This window comes from Chlorocebus sabaeus, chromosome 7, assembly GCF_047675955.1.
Source record: "Chlorocebus sabaeus isolate Y175 chromosome 7, mChlSab1.0.hap1, whole genome shotgun sequence".
Lineage (NCBI taxonomy): Eukaryota > Metazoa > Chordata > Mammalia > Primates > Cercopithecidae > Chlorocebus > Chlorocebus sabaeus.
In genome coordinates this window covers 31,335,800-31,354,052 of record NC_132910.1, presented here as the reverse complement: position 1 = coordinate 31,354,052, position 18,253 = coordinate 31,335,800, and the positions used below count along the sequence as shown (strand labels likewise).

The following is an 18,253-nucleotide window of genomic DNA, read 5'->3' as shown; positions in this document are numbered from 1 at the left end:
TACTTGTTTTAGAATTTGAAATCATATTTTCAAAGTAAGAACTATATTTTAACTATAATATTTATTAGCTAGGAACAAAAATTATTATCTCTTCTTTGTACCTTCGTTGGGATGGTTTAATATCTTGGGACCATCTACAACAAATACCTGCAAATAAATCCTTCTCCTTTCTTTTCTTTGTCGCTGTCTTTCATATTCACTTTCTTTATATTTTATTTTTGACTGGTTTATTGCTTCCAGTTTCATATTCTTAGTAGTAATACCTAGAGACAGGAAAATAGGCTAAATGGGATCTAAAGCTTTTCTTTCTTTGAAGGTTTTTGTGAATCTGAAACAACGTCGGCATTTTTCTGGATTGAGAAATTTCTTAATGTCTGTATTTCTGTTACTACTTTGTAAAGAAACAATTAAACCACTTAATAAGTTTGCCTTACTAATAAGTACAGACTAGAACTAAGGAAGAAAAAAGCTGGCATAATTTACCAAAAGCTGTGACTCTTCTTCTTCTTTTTTTTTTTTTTTCTGGAAACCGAGTCTCACTGTTGTTGGCCCAGGCTGGAATGCAATGGCATGATCTCGGTTTACTGCAACCTCTGCCTCCCAAGTTCCAGCAATTCTTCTGCCTCGGCCTCCTGAGTAGCTGAGATTACAGGCGCCTGCCACCACACCCGGCTAATTTTTGTATTTTCACTAGAGACAGGGTTTCAGCATGTTGGCCATGCCAGGCGTGGTGGCTCATGCCTGTAATCCCAGGACTTTGGAACGCCAAGGTGGGTGGATCACCTGAGGTCAGGAGTTCAAGACCCGTATTCTTTAAGTATGTTTTCTGGCTGGTTTTGAATTATGTAAGGAAATAAAAATCTCCTACTCCTCTGGTTTTAATTGTGTATAAAATTATTGTTTCTTCATTTATTTTTCAGAACTCTTGATGTTTCAGTGAGCTTTAATGGAGGAAAATCTGTTATCTCAGGCTCATTAATTGTCACAGCCACAGAATGTGTAAGTAAAAGTTTGCATAAAGATTATCTTTTAAAATTAATTCCATCCAGAAATAATCTATGGATCTTTCATGCTGTTGCAGACTACAATAAAGGAGATGCAAACAATAACATTGAAGACCACTATAAGGAAAAATTTTGCATAGAATTTGTTTTGGGTGACATTGCTTTTTTTTATGTTGAGCTCCCTTTCATATGAACTTTAAGGTAGTATGCATTTGATTTTGATATTTATAGAATTCAAAAGGCATATTTAAAATCAAGATAAGGTAAGAGAATAATTTGCGAATGAAGCACTTTTTTTCTTAAAACATTAAATATAGAAATTATGTTTTCTATAGATTCCAGGTTAGATTCCAGTATCTAAGACATTTATCATGGTTTGAAATCAAATTATTGTATCTTAATATATGACTTTATTATTTTGTTCATTTAAAATATTGGTGCTTTCTGAATAAGGTGGTTGATTTTGACAGCTTGGTACTATCTTAGTTTGTAACCACATCAAATGTATATTTTGAGATTACTGATTTGCATTGCCTAAATGCAGTATTTTGAAATATAAACTCCATTCAGTACACATTTTCTTCCTTTTATTTAATTTTGTGGATTTATAGAAAGTTTCAATATTATATTATTAAACATAGAAACAGGAAGCATTAAATAAGACTAACCACGTGGTTATTATTTCTGAGTATATTTTGTAAAATATATATAAATCAAAGCAAAAAAAGAAAAATTCCTGTCCTCCAAAAGACCAAAATCCTAAACCTAAACATTTTCTCACATCTCACAGTTTCATGGTTTCGTATTTTGATCTACTGATTCAGGAGACACCCTTCCAACAGAAAACAAAACAAAACAAAACAAAACAACAATTCAATGTTATCTTTATAGAGGTAGTTGTATTTCTCATTGTAAGACAATGCTTCAGGTAAAAGGAATATCTTATGGACCCTTGAGTCGCTTTTTAACTCCTTGGATAAGTCTTTGCCAACACCTACTTCTATTTTGAAAATAGCTAGGTTTTTTGTTTTTGTGTTTGTGCTTTTTGAGGAGGGTTTTTTTTCCTCCCATTTCTAGTGCCTGTTGCATTTTGTAGGTTTTGGGGATGTTGCAGTTTGCTGGTTTTCTGGTCCCTCAGGATGTGGTTGAAATTACAAATATTTGTGGTTTGTAGTTTCTCAGTGTTTAGCTCACTGAAATGGCATTCCTTCCTCATCCGTCTTCCTATTCTACACCTCCAAACCGTCTTTTTCTTCCTTTCTTCCATGCAAGCAGGAAAACAGGTCTTTGTTCCTACCCTATAACAATGCATGATTTTCACATGCAAGGATGCTGAAGCTAAATGACTCGTCTGGGATGTATAGGTTGTGCGCTTTAAGGAACACTTTCTAGGTCTTGTTCCTGAGTGAGGGTAATATGTCTCAAATGGTTTAAGAGTGGGGAGATTCCAGAAAAAGGATCATTGGTGTGTCAGTGATGAAGTGAGGGGAAAGGAGCAAGCTGTAAAAGTCAAGAAGGGGTCAAGGTGATTCTCACTAACAAGGCTTTGAGCAAAGACTTGAAGGTAAGGGAGTGAGCCCTGCAGACCATCTAAGGGAAGAGTGCTGCACACAGAGGGAACAGCTAGAGCAAAGCCTGAGGTGACAAGTCTCTGGCAAGTTTCAAGAAGAGCAACCAGCCAGTGTGCTGGAGTGAAAGTAGTCAGGGAGAGTGGAAGCCTCCGGATAAGGAGGAGAGAGTGGCAGGAGCAGGGCAGATCCTGTAGGGTATGTAGTCATTGTCAGGACCTGAGCTTTTCTTCTGAGTGAAACAGGAAGACCTTGGAAGGTGACATGATTTGATTCACTGTTTTGAAAGGATCACTCTGGCTGCTGTATGAAAACAGACTTTGCGAGTGGCAGCAAAGTGGAAACATCAAGCCCAATTCTGTGGCTATTTCAGCAATGCAGGAATCCTCCCCACCCAGGGGAGGATGGCCCTACGGGGGTGATCAAACTGGAAATGGTGAGAAAGGGTTGAATTAGAATATATTTTATAGGGGAAGTCCATGGGATCCCTAGACAGATTAGATGTAGGATGTGAGAGAAAGAAAGAAATTAAGAATAGTTCCAAGTGTTTTTGCCTGAGCAACTATTAGGTTTATGCAAAAGCAACTGTGGTTTTGCCAAACAAAAGGATGAATTGTCATCAGGCACAGCAGTTTCTGAACAAGGAGGAGTTCAGTTGTGGTGGGGTTGAACGAGAGATGTCTATTGGCCATCGCAGTGGAAATGTCAGGCCCCTGGATATGCAAGTCTGGAGTTCTGAGAGAGGTCTGGATTGTACATACAAACTTTGGAGTTGTTAGTTGTTGATAAATGGATGGAATAAATTAGGCAACAAAATTCCACATAATATTTACTGGGAAATAATGGCTTCCAGGAGCTTAGAGCAAGAAGGGAAAGAGTAACAGAGAAAGGTTTTATGGTTGTGGAGGAACTAATTCAGACAGGGCCTTGAAGGGAGACTAGGATGTCAGCAAAGAAAGAGGACAGGGAGCATGTTATAGAGAAAGAGCAAATGGGGTGGGAATGTCTTGATGAAATTGAGAGGAGATGCATTTGACTGGAGTAGATATAAGTGGAAGAAATGATTGGAAATAGAAAATTTAGACCAGATTATCAACAACCTAAAAAACCAAATTGAATTTAGAGTTCATCCTACAGGCTGTGATTCCCAAATTCTACGGTGCTGAAATGAAAAAAGGAAAGAAAATGGATTATATTTTTCATATTATTAGATTTATTTAACTTGAAATAATTCTTTTATTTTGAAATTATTCTTTGTCCCATTTTAATTTTAAAATATCCTTTGATTGAGGAAATATACTTAATTTGTCAGGACTGACTTCTCCCTCCTTTCCTTCCTTCCTTTATCCCTTCCTTCCTTCCCTCCCTCCATCCCTCCCTCCCTCCCTCCTTCATTCCATACTTCCTTCTTTCTTTTCTCCCACCTTCCTTCTCCCTATTCCTTCAGTCCTTTCTTCTTCCTTCCTCATATTCCTCTCCCTCCTCCTGCTTCTCTTCTTTTCTCTTTTTCCTTGTATGCTGTTATTTGGCAGAATTATTAGCTGGCAAGCCTATGTGAGAAGCTTTTTTTTCAGGTTTTATTGGCTTGAGAAATCACAAGGTCTGACTCCAATAAATAATAATATGGTTTTAAAGGGCTTAGGACACACATGTGATGGTGAAACATACTATTTTAGGAAGATTAAATTAGTAGTGACATGTAAGAGAAAGGACAGGAAAAGAAAAACAAGGCACAGAAAAAGCTTTTAGGAAGCAAATGCTAGAATATAGGCATAAAACTTTAGTTTCTAAATTGACTGATGGTGGTAGAAATAGTCCTAGAAATAGCCATATAAATTGTATTAATGAAGAAATACATATTATAAAGTGACTTACTGGTGGTTATGGGGGAATGTTTGATTCCAAAATATTGAATCTCATGGGCTGGAAGAATGATGCTGCCATTGGAAACATCCAAAGCGAGAGGTAAATCTGGAGATGGGAAGAATTTTCACTGTATACATGTTCTGTAAGTGAGGTTGGCAGTGTCAAGCGGGTACTTGTAGCTATAGTTTCACATCTCAGTGAGTGATCAGTGCTGGAAGTAAAAATTTAAGTTTTACTTTTGCTGAGGTTGTAGGAAGGGGAGGGAAAATGGGAGAATTTAGAGTTAATGTCATTTTGAAGTGGGGAGGCGTACATAGAGTCAAAGAAAAAAAATGCGCTGGGCAAAATTAAACAGGCAAGGAAGACCTTATTCAAGACTGTTGCAAGAGGGAAAAGTGATTGAATTTAACTATGATCAAACAAAAATTTGGAGAATTTTCAAAGCTGGGACGGTGGGAATTATAGGCCACCAGTATCTGCTAATTGACCTTACCTAAAGGAAAAGTAAACTTTCTCCTACCTTCCTAATAGGAGGTAGTGGCAAAACTTGGAGCAAGGCGCCACTGATATTAGGTTTCACCCCTTCTACAGAGACCATGTGATAGGGGCACTATCTCCCTTGATGATCTCAAAGGAATGGCTCCCAGGGCCTTGAGAAAGATAGTCTTCCAGGGTCTGTAAAACTGCTCAGAGTTAAAGAAGATTTAAATGCCTTTCACTTTGGGAGGCCGAGACGGGCGGATCACGAGGTCAGGAGATCGAGACCATCCTGGCTAACACGGTGAAACCCCGTCTCTACTAAAAAATACAAAAAACTAGCAGGGCGAGGTGGCAGGCGCCTGTAGTCCCAGCTACTCGGAAGGTTGAGGCAGGAGAATGGTGTAAACTCGGGAGGCGGAGTTTGCAGCGAGCTGAGATCCGGCCACTGCACTCCAGCCTGGGCAACAGAGCGAGACTCCGTCTCAAAAAAAAAAAAAATAAAAAAAAAAAATAATAATAAATGCCTTTCAAAAGGTAGAGAAATATTTTGTGATTACAAGTTTTTATTTATTTATTTATTTATTTATTTGAGACTGAGTCTTGCTCTGTTGCTAGGCTGGAGTGCAGTGGCGCGAGCTCGGCTCACTGCAATCTCCACCTCCTGAGTTCAAGCAGTTCTCCTGCCTCAGCCTCCCGAATAGCTGGAATTACAGGTGCGTGCCGCCACGCCCAGTTAATTTTTGTATTTTTAGTAGAGACGGGGTTTAACCATGTTGGCCAGGATGGTCTCAGTCTCCTGACCTCGTGATTTGCCTGCCTCAGCGTCCCAAAGTGCTGGGATCACAGGCATGAGCCACTGCACCCGGTCACAAATTTCTAAAAGTAGATTCTTAAAGAAAAGGGAGATCCAAGACCCACAGTCAGAAGAAACGTCATTTGATTGAAGTTTAAAGTTTAATCAAACTGAATAAATAGGTAAGACTGTCTTGGTGAATAGAGTAAGTGAAGAAATAACAGAAAGAACTGCTCAAGACTTGGGAAGACCAGACACCGAATGAAGAAGACAAAGGAAGTTAGAATTCCAAGGTGAAGAGAGGGCACCAGTAGGTGCCTGGGAGAGGCCAAGGTGAGCCAGGGCTGAGAAAAAGTCTGAGGGGTCACCGGTGATCTCCCTGTGTCCGCAAGGCTGATGACTTGAAGCCTTCTCTTCCCTGTGACTTTTATTATTCCTCTAGTTATTACAGGATAATAAATACTGTAGTTCACTTTTTCATGTTGACAGTAATTATAGGATAATTACTTTTCTCCTTAGATTTAACCATTGCTTTGTATTTAACCTCAAATACCTGTTGCCTGTGGGAGTAATATTACCATTTCATAGATATGAAAAATGAGACTTGCGCTGATGAGTTGCACCTGCTGATTTGTGCATGGAATATCTATTGAAAATAGAAGAGTATAGTGGGTAATATTATGATAAATACCTGGACCTTGGATTTAAATGATATTTAGTCTTTCAGTCGTATTTGCATATCATGAACAGGTGAAATGCCATTAGTGATATTGCTCATTGTGAGGATAATGCTTTTTACTTGCTCAGGCATTTGAAAGCCAAACAAAGTAAAACACTATTATTCTAGTCGTTGATTAGTCCTTGTTAAAATCCCACAAATAAAGAAGCTCTTCTGTCTGCTTCAGGAACATCCAGGGCTCAGTCCTGTTAAGGCCCTTAGGAACTGAGCTGTGAATTCCTGTTTGCTTCTGGGCCTTTCTTACCAGCCTTGAGATGTTGATGGCAGGGCTTGTGCTGTGCTCATTGCCCGTCTCCCACGACTGGTCCTTAGACAGAGCAAGTGCTCCAAAATTATTCTGTAAATGAATGATTGAAAGTAACCATATATCTAGTTTAAAATGGGGAAACTAAGTTTTAGATGTAAGAGATTTAAGATTAGAGTCTGAGGGGGGTTTGTATTTAGACAATCCTTTATCTTCATCTCTCTTCGAAAGATCTTTAAAATGGATCTCTGCTTTTAAAAACATAATGGGGGCCGGGCGCGGTGGCTCAAGCCTGTAATCCCAGCATTTTGGGAGGCCGAGACGGGCGGATCACGAGGTCAGGAGATCGAGACCGTCCTGGCTAACATGGTGAAACCCCGTCTCTACTAAAAAAAAAAACAAAACAAAAAAACTAGCCGGGTGAGGTGGCGGGCGCCTGTAGTCCCAGCTACTCCGGAGGCTGAGGCAGGAGAATGGCGTGAACCTGGGAGGCGGAACTTGCAGTCAGCCGAGATCATGCCACTACACTCCAGCCTGGGTGAAGAGCGAGACTCCGTCTCAAAAAAAATAAAAAATAAAAAATAAATAATAATAATAATGGAAAGATGTCCTTTTTTTTCTCTTGCAATCACTGATCTTCTGACTCTTTTGCAATAACAATACCAAGAACCTGTTTGCTGAGCAGGTATTAAGTGCCAGACGCTGTGCTCAGCACTGCTGTATATGTGCTAAATCCTTTATGGCTTCATTTAACACTCACAATCCAAGAGGAGGCTGTTCAGATTATGTTAACTTTACAGATGAGAAAGCTGGGGAACAGGAAGATACCTCCAATATTCGGTGCACATTTATCCAAATACATTAGAAGGTACTTCTTCTTATGTGGACTCAGTCCTCAAAGAGGTACATGGTTTGATGAGTGTAACATCAGGTGATTTCAGTCCTTACATCCCTGCAAAAGGGTTACTTGAAGCCTGGAGGCTCTGAAAGGTTGTTACTTGCCCAGTTTTGCAGTCTGATAAATGCTAGAATTGAGAATTGAACCCACGTCTGTCTCCCCCACCCCCTGACTGAACACTTCCACAATCTGCCATTTTAAACCAGATTCTACCTTGATTTATATAGGACAAAGGTTGGCAAATTTTTCCTGTAGAAGGCCAGATAGTAAACACATACTTAAGGCTTTGGGGGCCATATGGTCTCTGTCACAACTACTGAACTCTACCATTGTAGTGCAAAAGCAGCTATAGACATTGTGTAAACAAATGACTGTGTTCAGTAAAACTATGTACACTGACATTGGAATTTCTTGTAACATATTCTTCTTTTGATTTTTTTCAGCTTTATGTAATATTGTAAAAAAAAAAGTTATTAGCTTGCTGGGGTCTTACCAAATAGATTGGCTGGATTTGACCCTTGTGCCATAGTTTCCTAATTCCTGATACCAAATATTCCAAAAAGAATCCAGTAAATGAAATAATCATCTGTTTCATGACTCCAGTTTCTTTCCCTAACTCTAAATTCATGAAACAAAATTGTGAAGACCCATTTTCCCTGTTGTATGTCTGTTTCATTCTAATGTGGCTGCTGCGAATTCACTATTTTCTAGATAGATAGCAGCAATAACAACTAATGCTCTTTTGAAACTTTCCAGTGGTTCCTCTTTCCCATAGTTATGTTGCAAGGGCAGGAGTCCCCCTGATTTGTTTTTATACCTCTATGATTCTCTTCGCTAGAATTTTAGTTATATTTGGCAGAATAAAGTTTTTTGTTGTATAACTGGCTTTTAGTGAAGAAAAGGAAATTAGATGCAGATGACACGGGCCCTGAATACACCCATCCCAGACATCAGCTCAGTTAACTGGGTACAATTTCCGGCTTTCCCATTGTGTTTGTTTTGATAGCCAGAGCCACTATCAGAGCACGAAAGATGTTAGTCATGAAAGAAAAACAGTTGCATTTTGCACAAAACTTTATAAACATATTGGGGAAAGGTGGAACACACAGAATTCAGTCTTGTAATCAGATACCGTGTTGCAAACTATGGACTTAAGAGTCAGATGAAGAAGAGTGTGAAACAAGATTTGATTACACACAGATCTGTATCATGAGCGAAACTGGAAGCTTCTCAGTTTTACATAGGCATGCCTCTCTTTAGAACTCAAAAAATTCTAATAAATATTTACTACTCAAATGTCACTTTTCTTGAACAAGGTAGAAATGTTCTTAGCTTGCTGGAGTCTTACAAAATAGATTGGCTGGATTTGCCCCTTGTGCCATAGTTTCCTAATTCCTGATATTAAATATTTCAAAAGGAATCCAGTAAATGAAATAATCATCAGATAGATAGATAGACAGATAGCAAGACCAGGTTGCCTTTTTTGCTTCCCCTGACCCTTTTCTCATCATGCTTGACTTAAATGTATACTAGATCTGTAGGTCTTTAGAAAGAGCATAATTTATTTTTATTTTTTATTTATTTATTTTTTTTGAGAGGGAGTCTCCCTCTGTTGCCCAGGCTGGAGTGCAGTGGTGTGATCTCAGCTTACAGCAACCTCCGCTTCCCGGGTTCATGCCATTCTCCTGCCTCAGCCTCCCAAGTAGCTGGAACTATAGGCGCCTACCACCATGCCTGGCTAATTTTTTGTATTTTTAGTAGAGATGGGGTTTCACCGTGTTAGCCAGGATGGTCTCGATCTCCTGACCTTGTGATCCACCCACCTCAGCCTTCCAAAGCCCTGGGATTATAGGAGTGAGCCACTGCGCCCATCCATTTTTAATTTTTTAAAGAAAAATCTTTGGAATCAGTTGATATGATAGTATTGTAATAATAAATGTATATTTGTATCTGGAGGTGCATAATATTTTGTCAATGCTACTAATGAAGGCTTTTTTTTTTAAGGGAAAAATAAAAAATTTTAAGTATCTATCAGGGCTAGCCCATCTACTTTATGTTCTGTCAGTGCAATTTTCTGATTTTCCTGTTCTTGGCACATGCATAGAAGAAACAAACTAACCACTAAATTTTTAGCAGTTTCATGGCCTCTAGTTGCATGTCCTTATTTCTGAACACGGGTGTGAATTCTAAGAAAAGGGGAAACCAAATGTTCATAGAGCCCTTTTGAAAGTTGCACAGCACAGCCAAATGGTGTGCCATTTCTATGAATGCTGTGACTGGATCCTCATGTGGGAAAGGCCTGGTGAGAAATGTATTCCTTCTGTACATGGACAGTCAAGTTAGAGGCTGTCTTACATAAGACCATATTTTTGAAGGTGAGATCAAGATTTATACATTTGACAATATTTCTCCCATAGGGTACCACAGTTTTCCATGCGTTTCTGTGACATCCTTTTTCCGTTATATTCTTGTTTGCCTAGATTTTAGAGCTTAATGTGTTTATGCCTGTGGATGGTAGCATGATTTATTCATGAATATTTAGAATTTTGTAAAGAAAGATGCACTTTGGAATGTTCTTTCTAAGAACAGGCTACTTAGGTATTTGCCTGAAAATTTCTATAAAGTATTAGTATTAATCTTTCTCTTTTGCTCTTTTTCTTTTCTTCCCTGAATTTTTTCTCTTAAAACACACACACACACAAAACATTATTACTGAGGATCCTAGAGATTAGGCATTTGGGAGATATCTCTTATTCTCTTGGAAACTATCTCTGCAGTAAAAGTTCAGTAAACATTCTTCTTTGTATCCATGTCTTTTGCTGTCTTTTTTCTTTAGAGTTCATTCTCTCAGTGAGTAGTTTTCTTTTCTTTTCTCTTCTTTTCTTTTCTCTTCTTTTCTTTTCTTTTCTTTTCTTTTCTTTTCTTTTCTTTTCTTTTCTTTTCTTTTCTCTTCTCTTCTCTTCTCTTCTCTTCTCTTCTCTTCTCTTCTTTTCTTTTCTTTTCTTTTCTTTTCTTTTCTTTTCTTTTCTTTTCTTTTCTTTTCCTCTCTTTCACTCTGTCTCTCAGGCTGGAGTGCAGTGGTGCAGTCTCGGCTCACGGCAACCTCCACCTCTCAGGTTCAAGCGATTCTCCTGCCTCAGTCTCCTTAGTAGCTGGGATTATAGGTGCCCACCACCATGCCCAGCTCATTTTTATATTTTTAGTAGAGATGGGGTTTCACCATGTTGTCCAGGCTGTTCTCGAAGTCCTGACCTCATGATCTGCCTTCCTTAGCCTTCCAAAGTGCTGGGATTACAGGCGTGAGCCATCCTGCCTGGCCTCAGTAAGTAGTTTTTAAATGCCAGACATGGAGTATACAGTGCTAAGTGGGCTAGATGTAGCCCCTGGCTTCCTAGAGCTTACAATAAATCATGGTAGAAAATATAAATTAAACAAATAATCACAAAATTCATAATTAATTCATTGCATTGCATTGTAATAAGCACTAAAGATTAAAGTATAGAGAAATGTGAGTTGTTTAATCAAAGGGGCATTTATAGTCAAAGGGTCCAAGGAAGACTTCCATGAAGTGACTGAATATGAATCCTGTAAAATGAGTAGGTTGTTTTTATATGAAAGGGTTTAAGAACAGATCCCAGAGTAGGTGCCTTAAGGCTGGAGGAGCTCAGTAGTTAGGAAGGGAAAGAACACCACTGTGGTTTTTGTGTAGGTCATATTTCAGCTGCAGTGAGAGAACATCTGATATATGAATGCAGGAGATTACATTCTTGCATTGATGTGTATATACCATTTCCTAACAAGAACCATTGTTGGTTTGTCATCTACTTGATAATTTTTAAAATATTCATCTTATGATTTAACTACATGCAATTGATTGTGTTTTACCATCAAAAAGCCTGGAGGATTCTGCCTAAATTCTGCCTATGGATAATTATGCTTTGAACCAAAATAATCTTTACATGAAAATAGGGACCAGTCCAATCCTGATTAGTGATTTTTTCCTACATTCCTTTCAGATATATTTGTAAAGAGTCTGCAGCATTTTGAGAAAGTTTGTGTTTATTATTTCCTGTCACAACAACATAACATAAAACATCATATATATTAAATAGAAGATAAATTTGTAGAATTTCAAGAAATTAAAATAACAGTTAAAATCTAGTTTGACATTATACTTTCTGCATTATTTTCTGGTGTTTCCTTAAAATATATATACATTTGGAATTTGACCATAAGCTGTGCTGACTGCTTTGTTTTTGCTTTTTGCCTACTTTAGTCTAATGGGATCGCAGCCATCATTGTTATTTTGGTGTTACTGCTACTCCTGGGGATCGGTTTGATGTGGTGGTTTTGGCCCCTTTGCTGCAAAGTGGTGAGTAAGAAGGATTTGCAACTCCAGTTAAAAAAAATTAGAAAGATGTAAAGTAAGGTCTGAAATGTGAATAAATGCCATGTTACTCAATAACAGCAAAGTTTCAGTTTGCAAAATGAATTTTGTCTTCACTACTATAATAAATTCTAGAAAACATGCAGGTCAGTAAATATTTATTTCAAAAAATTCATCTAAAAAGCACTTTAAAATCAGGTTTGTGGGAAGAGGAGGAGAGAAAAATAGGGGAGGTAATTGGGATAAAGGGTATTTTCCTTCAAGTGCAAGAGAAATTCAAGTAAATTGATGTTTTATTTGGGTTCATTGAGAGGAGCTGATAATTTGTCAGTTTTTTTAAGTGCTCATTAAATTATTCATTTCCTCTTTGAACGATCTGCCATTTCAGGACCTTCTCTGTTTGCTACTAAAAAATACTTGTTCAGAAATTAGTCATACACAATTGTCAGCTAAACTGCTACTTTTGGAGTAATGACGAGGAGTTTCAGTTTGTGTCATTTTTGTGTGTTTGTATACAGCCTGTGAAAGAATATGGGTGTATATCAGTTATCTATTGCTGCTGTAACAAATTGCCACACATATGTTGATTAAAAGCAACACAAATTTATTATCTAACAGCTGTCTAATCACAGCTTTCGCATGAGTCTCACTGGGTTTACCCGGACTAAAAGGTGTTGGCAGGGATACGTTTCTTTCTGAATGCTCTAGAGAAGAAGCCATTCCTTTGCCTTTTCCAGCTTCTATAGGCTACTCACATTCTTTGCCTCATACCCCCCTTTCCCCATCTGCAAAGCCAGATGTGTTGCATCTTTTCGACCATTTTGCTGTGGTCACATCTCCCTGTAACTCTGAACCCAGCTAGTAAAGGTCCTCCAGTTTTAAGGAACCATGGGATTAGGTTGGACGCACCTAGATAATCCAGGATCATCTCTCATCTCAAGATCCTGAACCTTAATCACTTCTGCAAAATCCCTTTTGCCGTCAAGATAACATATTCACAGGACCAGTAATTAAGTTATGGACATGTTGGTGGGGGGCATCATTCTACACATTTCAAGCAATTCAATTTAGATTGTTCAGGTTTCATAGAAAAAAATTATCTTAAGGAAGCCCTCTTCCAAATCATGCCTACTACTTATTTTGAGAATATTCCTTTTATTACAAGCACATTATGTAGAACTTAATATTCTGTAGCTCATGGTAATGTTTTACATAATAACTGCAAGACTGCCTTTTCCTCCCTGCTCTCGTGTTTGCTGACTGATTTCATCATCCTTGCAATTTCAGATGGGCTTTGTTTTAGCCCTGCATTTATTATTAGCTGTACTTCAGTTTGCTTTCATGAGGCAACTTTACAGTTCTTTATCTCAGAGCAGTTGGCCCATGGAGGAGGCGTACAATTAACTCAGATAACAGTAGAGACAAGAAGCATCCTGTCTCTTTGCTGAACTAATCAGTTTCCTGCCATAGCAATTTATGCTCAGTTTCCTGTTGTGATCTTGATTATCTAGTTATGGCTATTTTAGGGTGACTAGCATTCTTGAGTATCACATTAAAAAGCAAAAAGATGCCCTAATGTAATTTGTCTTCCTTGGTTTTTTAATTTAAAGTTTGCAGTGGTGCATTCCCCCACCTTTTTTTTTTTTTATCACTTTGCAATTTCATTTAGTATTGACCAGAGGGCTCAGAAGTGTCAAAGTGTATGATTATTTTTTAATTTTTTAATTTTTTTATTATACTTTATGTTCCAGGGTACATGTGCACAACATGCAGGTTTGTTACATATGTATACATGTGCCATGTTGGAGTACTGCACCCATTAACTTGTAATTTACATTAGGTATAACTCCTAATGCTATCCTTCCCCCTCCCCCCACCCCACAATAGGCTCCAGTGTGTGATGTTTCCCTTCCTGTGTCCAAGTGATCTCATTTTTCAATTCCCAGCTATGAGTGAGAACATGCGGTATTTGGTTTTCAGTTCTTGCGATGGTTTGCTGAGAATGATGGTTACCAGCTGCATCCATGTCCCTACAAAGGACACAAACTCATCCATTTTGATGGCTGCATAGTATTTCATGGTGTATATGTGCCACATTTTCTTAATCCAGTCTGTCACTGATAGACATTTGGGTTGATTCCAAGTCTTTGCTATTGTGAATAGTGCTGCAATAAACATACGTGTGCATGTGTCTTTATAGCAGCATGATTTATAATCCTTTGGGTATATACCCAGTAATGGGATGGCTGGGTCAAATGGTATTTCTAGTTCTAGATCCTTGAGGAATCGCCACACTGTTTTTCACAATGGTTTAACTAGTTTACAGTCCCACCAACAGTGTAAAAGTGTTTCTATTTCTCCACATCCTCTCCAGCATCTGTTGTTTTCTGCCTTTTTAATGATTGCCATTCTAACGGGTGTGAGATGGTATCTCATTGTGGTTTTGATTTGCATTCCTCTGATGGTGAGTGATGATGAGCATTTTTTCATGTGTCTGTTGGCTGCATAAATATGTTCTTTTGAGAAGTGTCTGTTCATATCCTTTGCCCACTTTTTGATGGGGTTGTTTGTATTTTTCTTGTAAATTTGTTTGAGTTCTTTGTAGGTTCTGGAAATTAGCCCTTTGTCAGATGAGTAGATTGCAAAACTTTTCTCCCATTCTGTAGGTTGCCTGTTGACTCTGATGGTAGTTTCTTTTGCTGTGCAGAAGCTCTTTAGTTTAATTAGATCCCGTTTGTCATTTTTTAAAAAAAGACATATGCAAAATGAAATGTGCTCAAATATGGGTTTTGACCATCATTTTGGATATTAAGGAGAGGAACCAATCATCAGGTGACTAGATCAGAGACTAGGCACATGGGACTCTGCAGGTCTCAAATGGGACTCTGCCTTGAACTCTGCAGGTCTCAAATCATGGAGTTACTTTCTACAAGGCATAAAGAGGGCCCTTTAATGGTGGAGTATCAGGATGTCAGAAAGGCTTCCTATCCTCAGAAACATCCTGGATGTTTATTAATTTCCTTACCTTATTTAATAGAGGAGACCACCTTTATTTTACCCTTAGAAATATAGATTAAAAAAGCAATTAGCCCTTATAAGTTCGTATAAGTATGAACTTATATTTATACCTAGGTATAAGTGAATGGTAGCAAATGTTTCCTAAAGTAGATTTTAAAGCAGGAAGAAAGGAGAGGTGAACTTCTGAATTCAGCCCTTGGTTAATATTGATTATGTAGTAGATGTCAGTACTGTGCTAGGAACTGGGGATACAAAAATGCTTATACTATGATATGGAAATTCACATTTTAATATGGAAACATAAAAATGTGTGCAAATAAGTGTAAATGGAAGGTAATTAAAGTCCCAATAGAGATGTGTGTAAAGAACCGTAGAAACATAAAGGAGGAAGGGTTTGCCAAGACTACAGGGAGCATTTCAGAGAAACCTGGTTGACCTGATGACCCCCAGTTCAGTTCTGAGTCATGAATAAGATGTTGGCAGTTCTTGAAGGACATTTCAGATGAAGTGCATGTGGAATCATGAGTTATTCTGATTGCTTTTAGAAGTGCTAGGATGAGACCTACTGTGCTAGGTGAATGATGGTTTGGGTTTTGGCATGAACCCATTGGGGAGGACCTCCTATGTCTTCTAATAGAAAGTCTGATCTCTTCCCAGGGATGATGAGAAGCCACTGGAGAGATTCGACCAATCTAATTACCTGAAAGAAACTTTGCTGGCTTCAGAGTAGTGCTAAAGTCTAGTCCTGACAAAAATTGTTTAAGACTGTATCCAACTGAGTTCCATTAACAATGGAAATGGAAAGGCAGTGACAGATATTGCACCTTAAATATGGTCAGAACAAAGGACTTCTAACAAAGTATAGATAGCTGGAATCTTAAGCTGAAATTAAGTGAACTAGAGAAAAATGAAGACGTGATGTAAAAAGGAGATAGTGTGATGATAACCTTGTGGAAAAGGATCTTGAGTTTTCAGAGGGTATTATAGTACAATTGCAGGGTGTTTATCTTATTTTGTTCCTTTTAGATTATATATTTGTACAATGCTGAAATTAGGATGTGACCATTTAAGTAATTCTTCGTAGTGTTAAATTATTGGGGATCAATTTGACTTTGACTATCATTCCTAGCAATGAACTTTTTAGTAGAAAATGAAATTCATCTGTTTCAACATGGTGTTGGGCAAATGTCTTTTTGCTTGAATGGGTTTTAAGAACTAGTGGCAAATATTTAAATCTAATCTTTCAACTGAAACATGACTAAAGAACTTAAAATGTCTCTTCTTAGGCACGTTTATGGTGTGTCAGCTGTCCACCTCTGTGAGCGTCATATGCTCAGGAGCTCTTATCGATACAGAGAACATGGAAAGAAACTCCCTGAACAGAAGTCTCAATATCTGTCACATATTCTTCATCCAGTCATTTCATATTTTATAAAATGCCAACATATGAAATACTAAGTCATATTTTATAACATGACTGAATCATTCATCATCCAGAGTTTAAAATCCCATAGACCTCTAATCAATGAGTCAGTGATGACAATGTTACTTGTATTTTAGACAGTGATTCTCAGGTCTTTTTTTCTTTTTTCTGCCTCAAATAACAGCAAGTCTTTCAGAACAGTGGCTGCCGGGTTTCCAATGGTGGCAATTCTCCCAGAGAGGAAGGGGGTTTGGTTAGACTGAGGCAGCTCCAGAGGTCATGCAGTTTGGAAGAGCCTTCTTCAACAAAGTGGATAAAGATCCCTAAAGACATCCAGGTCTTAATCCCTGGAACCTTGTAATGTTACCTGATATAGCAAAAGGGACTTTGAAGATGGGATTAAATTAAAAATCTTTACATTATTCAGGGTGATCTAGATGGGTCATAAATGAAATCCAAGACTTATATAAGGGGGACAGAGGGAGATTAGACTATTGATGGAAAGAAGGCAATGTAACCATAGAGTCAGAGATTGGAGCAATGCAGCCACGAGCTGAGGAATGCTGGCAGTCACTAGAAGCTGGAAGAGGCAAGAAACAAATCCATCCCTAGAGACCGCAGGAGGAACCAGCTTTGCCAACACCTGATTTTTAACCCTGTAAGACTCACTTCAGACTCTAGACTTCCAGAAGTATTAAAAAAATGTTTCTGTGGTTTTAAGACACTAAGTGTATGATAATTTGTTATAGCAGCAAGAAGAAACCTATGTATCTCTTGAATGTTTCTGATATTCCCCAGAGTTGGGGAAATTTTGTTTTCAGACAAACTCATTACAAAAAAGAAAAGAAAACAAAAACCCTGAACTTTTTATAGGGTACAAGCAATTGCAAAATGAGAGGCAATGAAATATTCTTCAAAATATTTGCAATGGTACCAAGGCTATTAAAACCAATATGCATCCTTTAAAATTAGAATAACCCCTCTGTTTTGTAACTTTGAAGACAGTATGCATAATGCTTCATATACTGAATAGCATTTACTTACTATCTTAGAGCAACAAGGGATTTTTGGAAGAGACAGGTTTACAATTTTCAGAAGTGTCTCGCATATATGTTATTAGAATCATTTGACGACAGAGATCCATGGACAGCTTTCTCAGGGGTGAAATGATTTGCTAGAGGAGCCAGTATAATTTTATTCATATTCAGATATTGAACTATTGAACCCCTTAAAAGCTAGAAATTGACCTTCACTCTATGAAGGAAAGCAAAAAATTTGAACATTTGACTGATTACTGTGTCTGTGAAACTATGATATATACTTGGTTAGCTGTACAAGTTTTATATCAGGAAAAAGAAACACATCAAAGTCAGAAACATCCCTTCTATGATGTTTTACTTTAGTCAAAATTTTTATAACATTACCCTGTCAGGTGAGCAAATGTTACCTTTTTGGTGATACTTAAGTAAAATTATAATTAATGATTTATGTATTATTTGTTTAAAATCTCTCTCCCGTTATAGACTTAATAATTTCATGAAGGCAGGTACTGTGAGTATTCTACCCATCATTGTAAACCAGGCATGTTGCATGATGAATACTTATTATTGAATGCATCTTCTTGACCTATCCCAATTCTTAAAATTGAGAAAATTGATACTGCTTTACTTGGAAATCAAATTCAAAATAGAGTACCTTTTTGCTGGTTACAGTAAACAATTCTGTCAATTATGGAGAAGTATTGTGCTTGAGAAAATTTATGATACAATCACTCTCGATATAATTTTCATTGACTTCATTTAAACTTTGTTCTGTATAATATATGTACAATGG

At 37.7% G+C, this 18,253-nt stretch overlaps 1 protein-coding gene across 1 annotated transcript in view; it reads left to right on the top strand.

The window, feature by feature from the left end:
- ANTXR2 (ANTXR cell adhesion molecule 2) overlaps window positions 1-18,253 on the top strand; it is a 153,830-nt gene that overhangs the window by 52,759 nt on the left and 82,818 nt on the right. Inside the window, exons 11-12 of the mRNA XM_007999005.3 lie at window positions 921-999; window positions 11,869-11,964. Of these exons, the coding sequence (XP_007997196.3) occupies window positions 921-999; window positions 11,869-11,964 (175 nt within the window). The remainder of the gene's footprint in view (window positions 1-920; window positions 1,000-11,868; window positions 11,965-18,253) is intronic.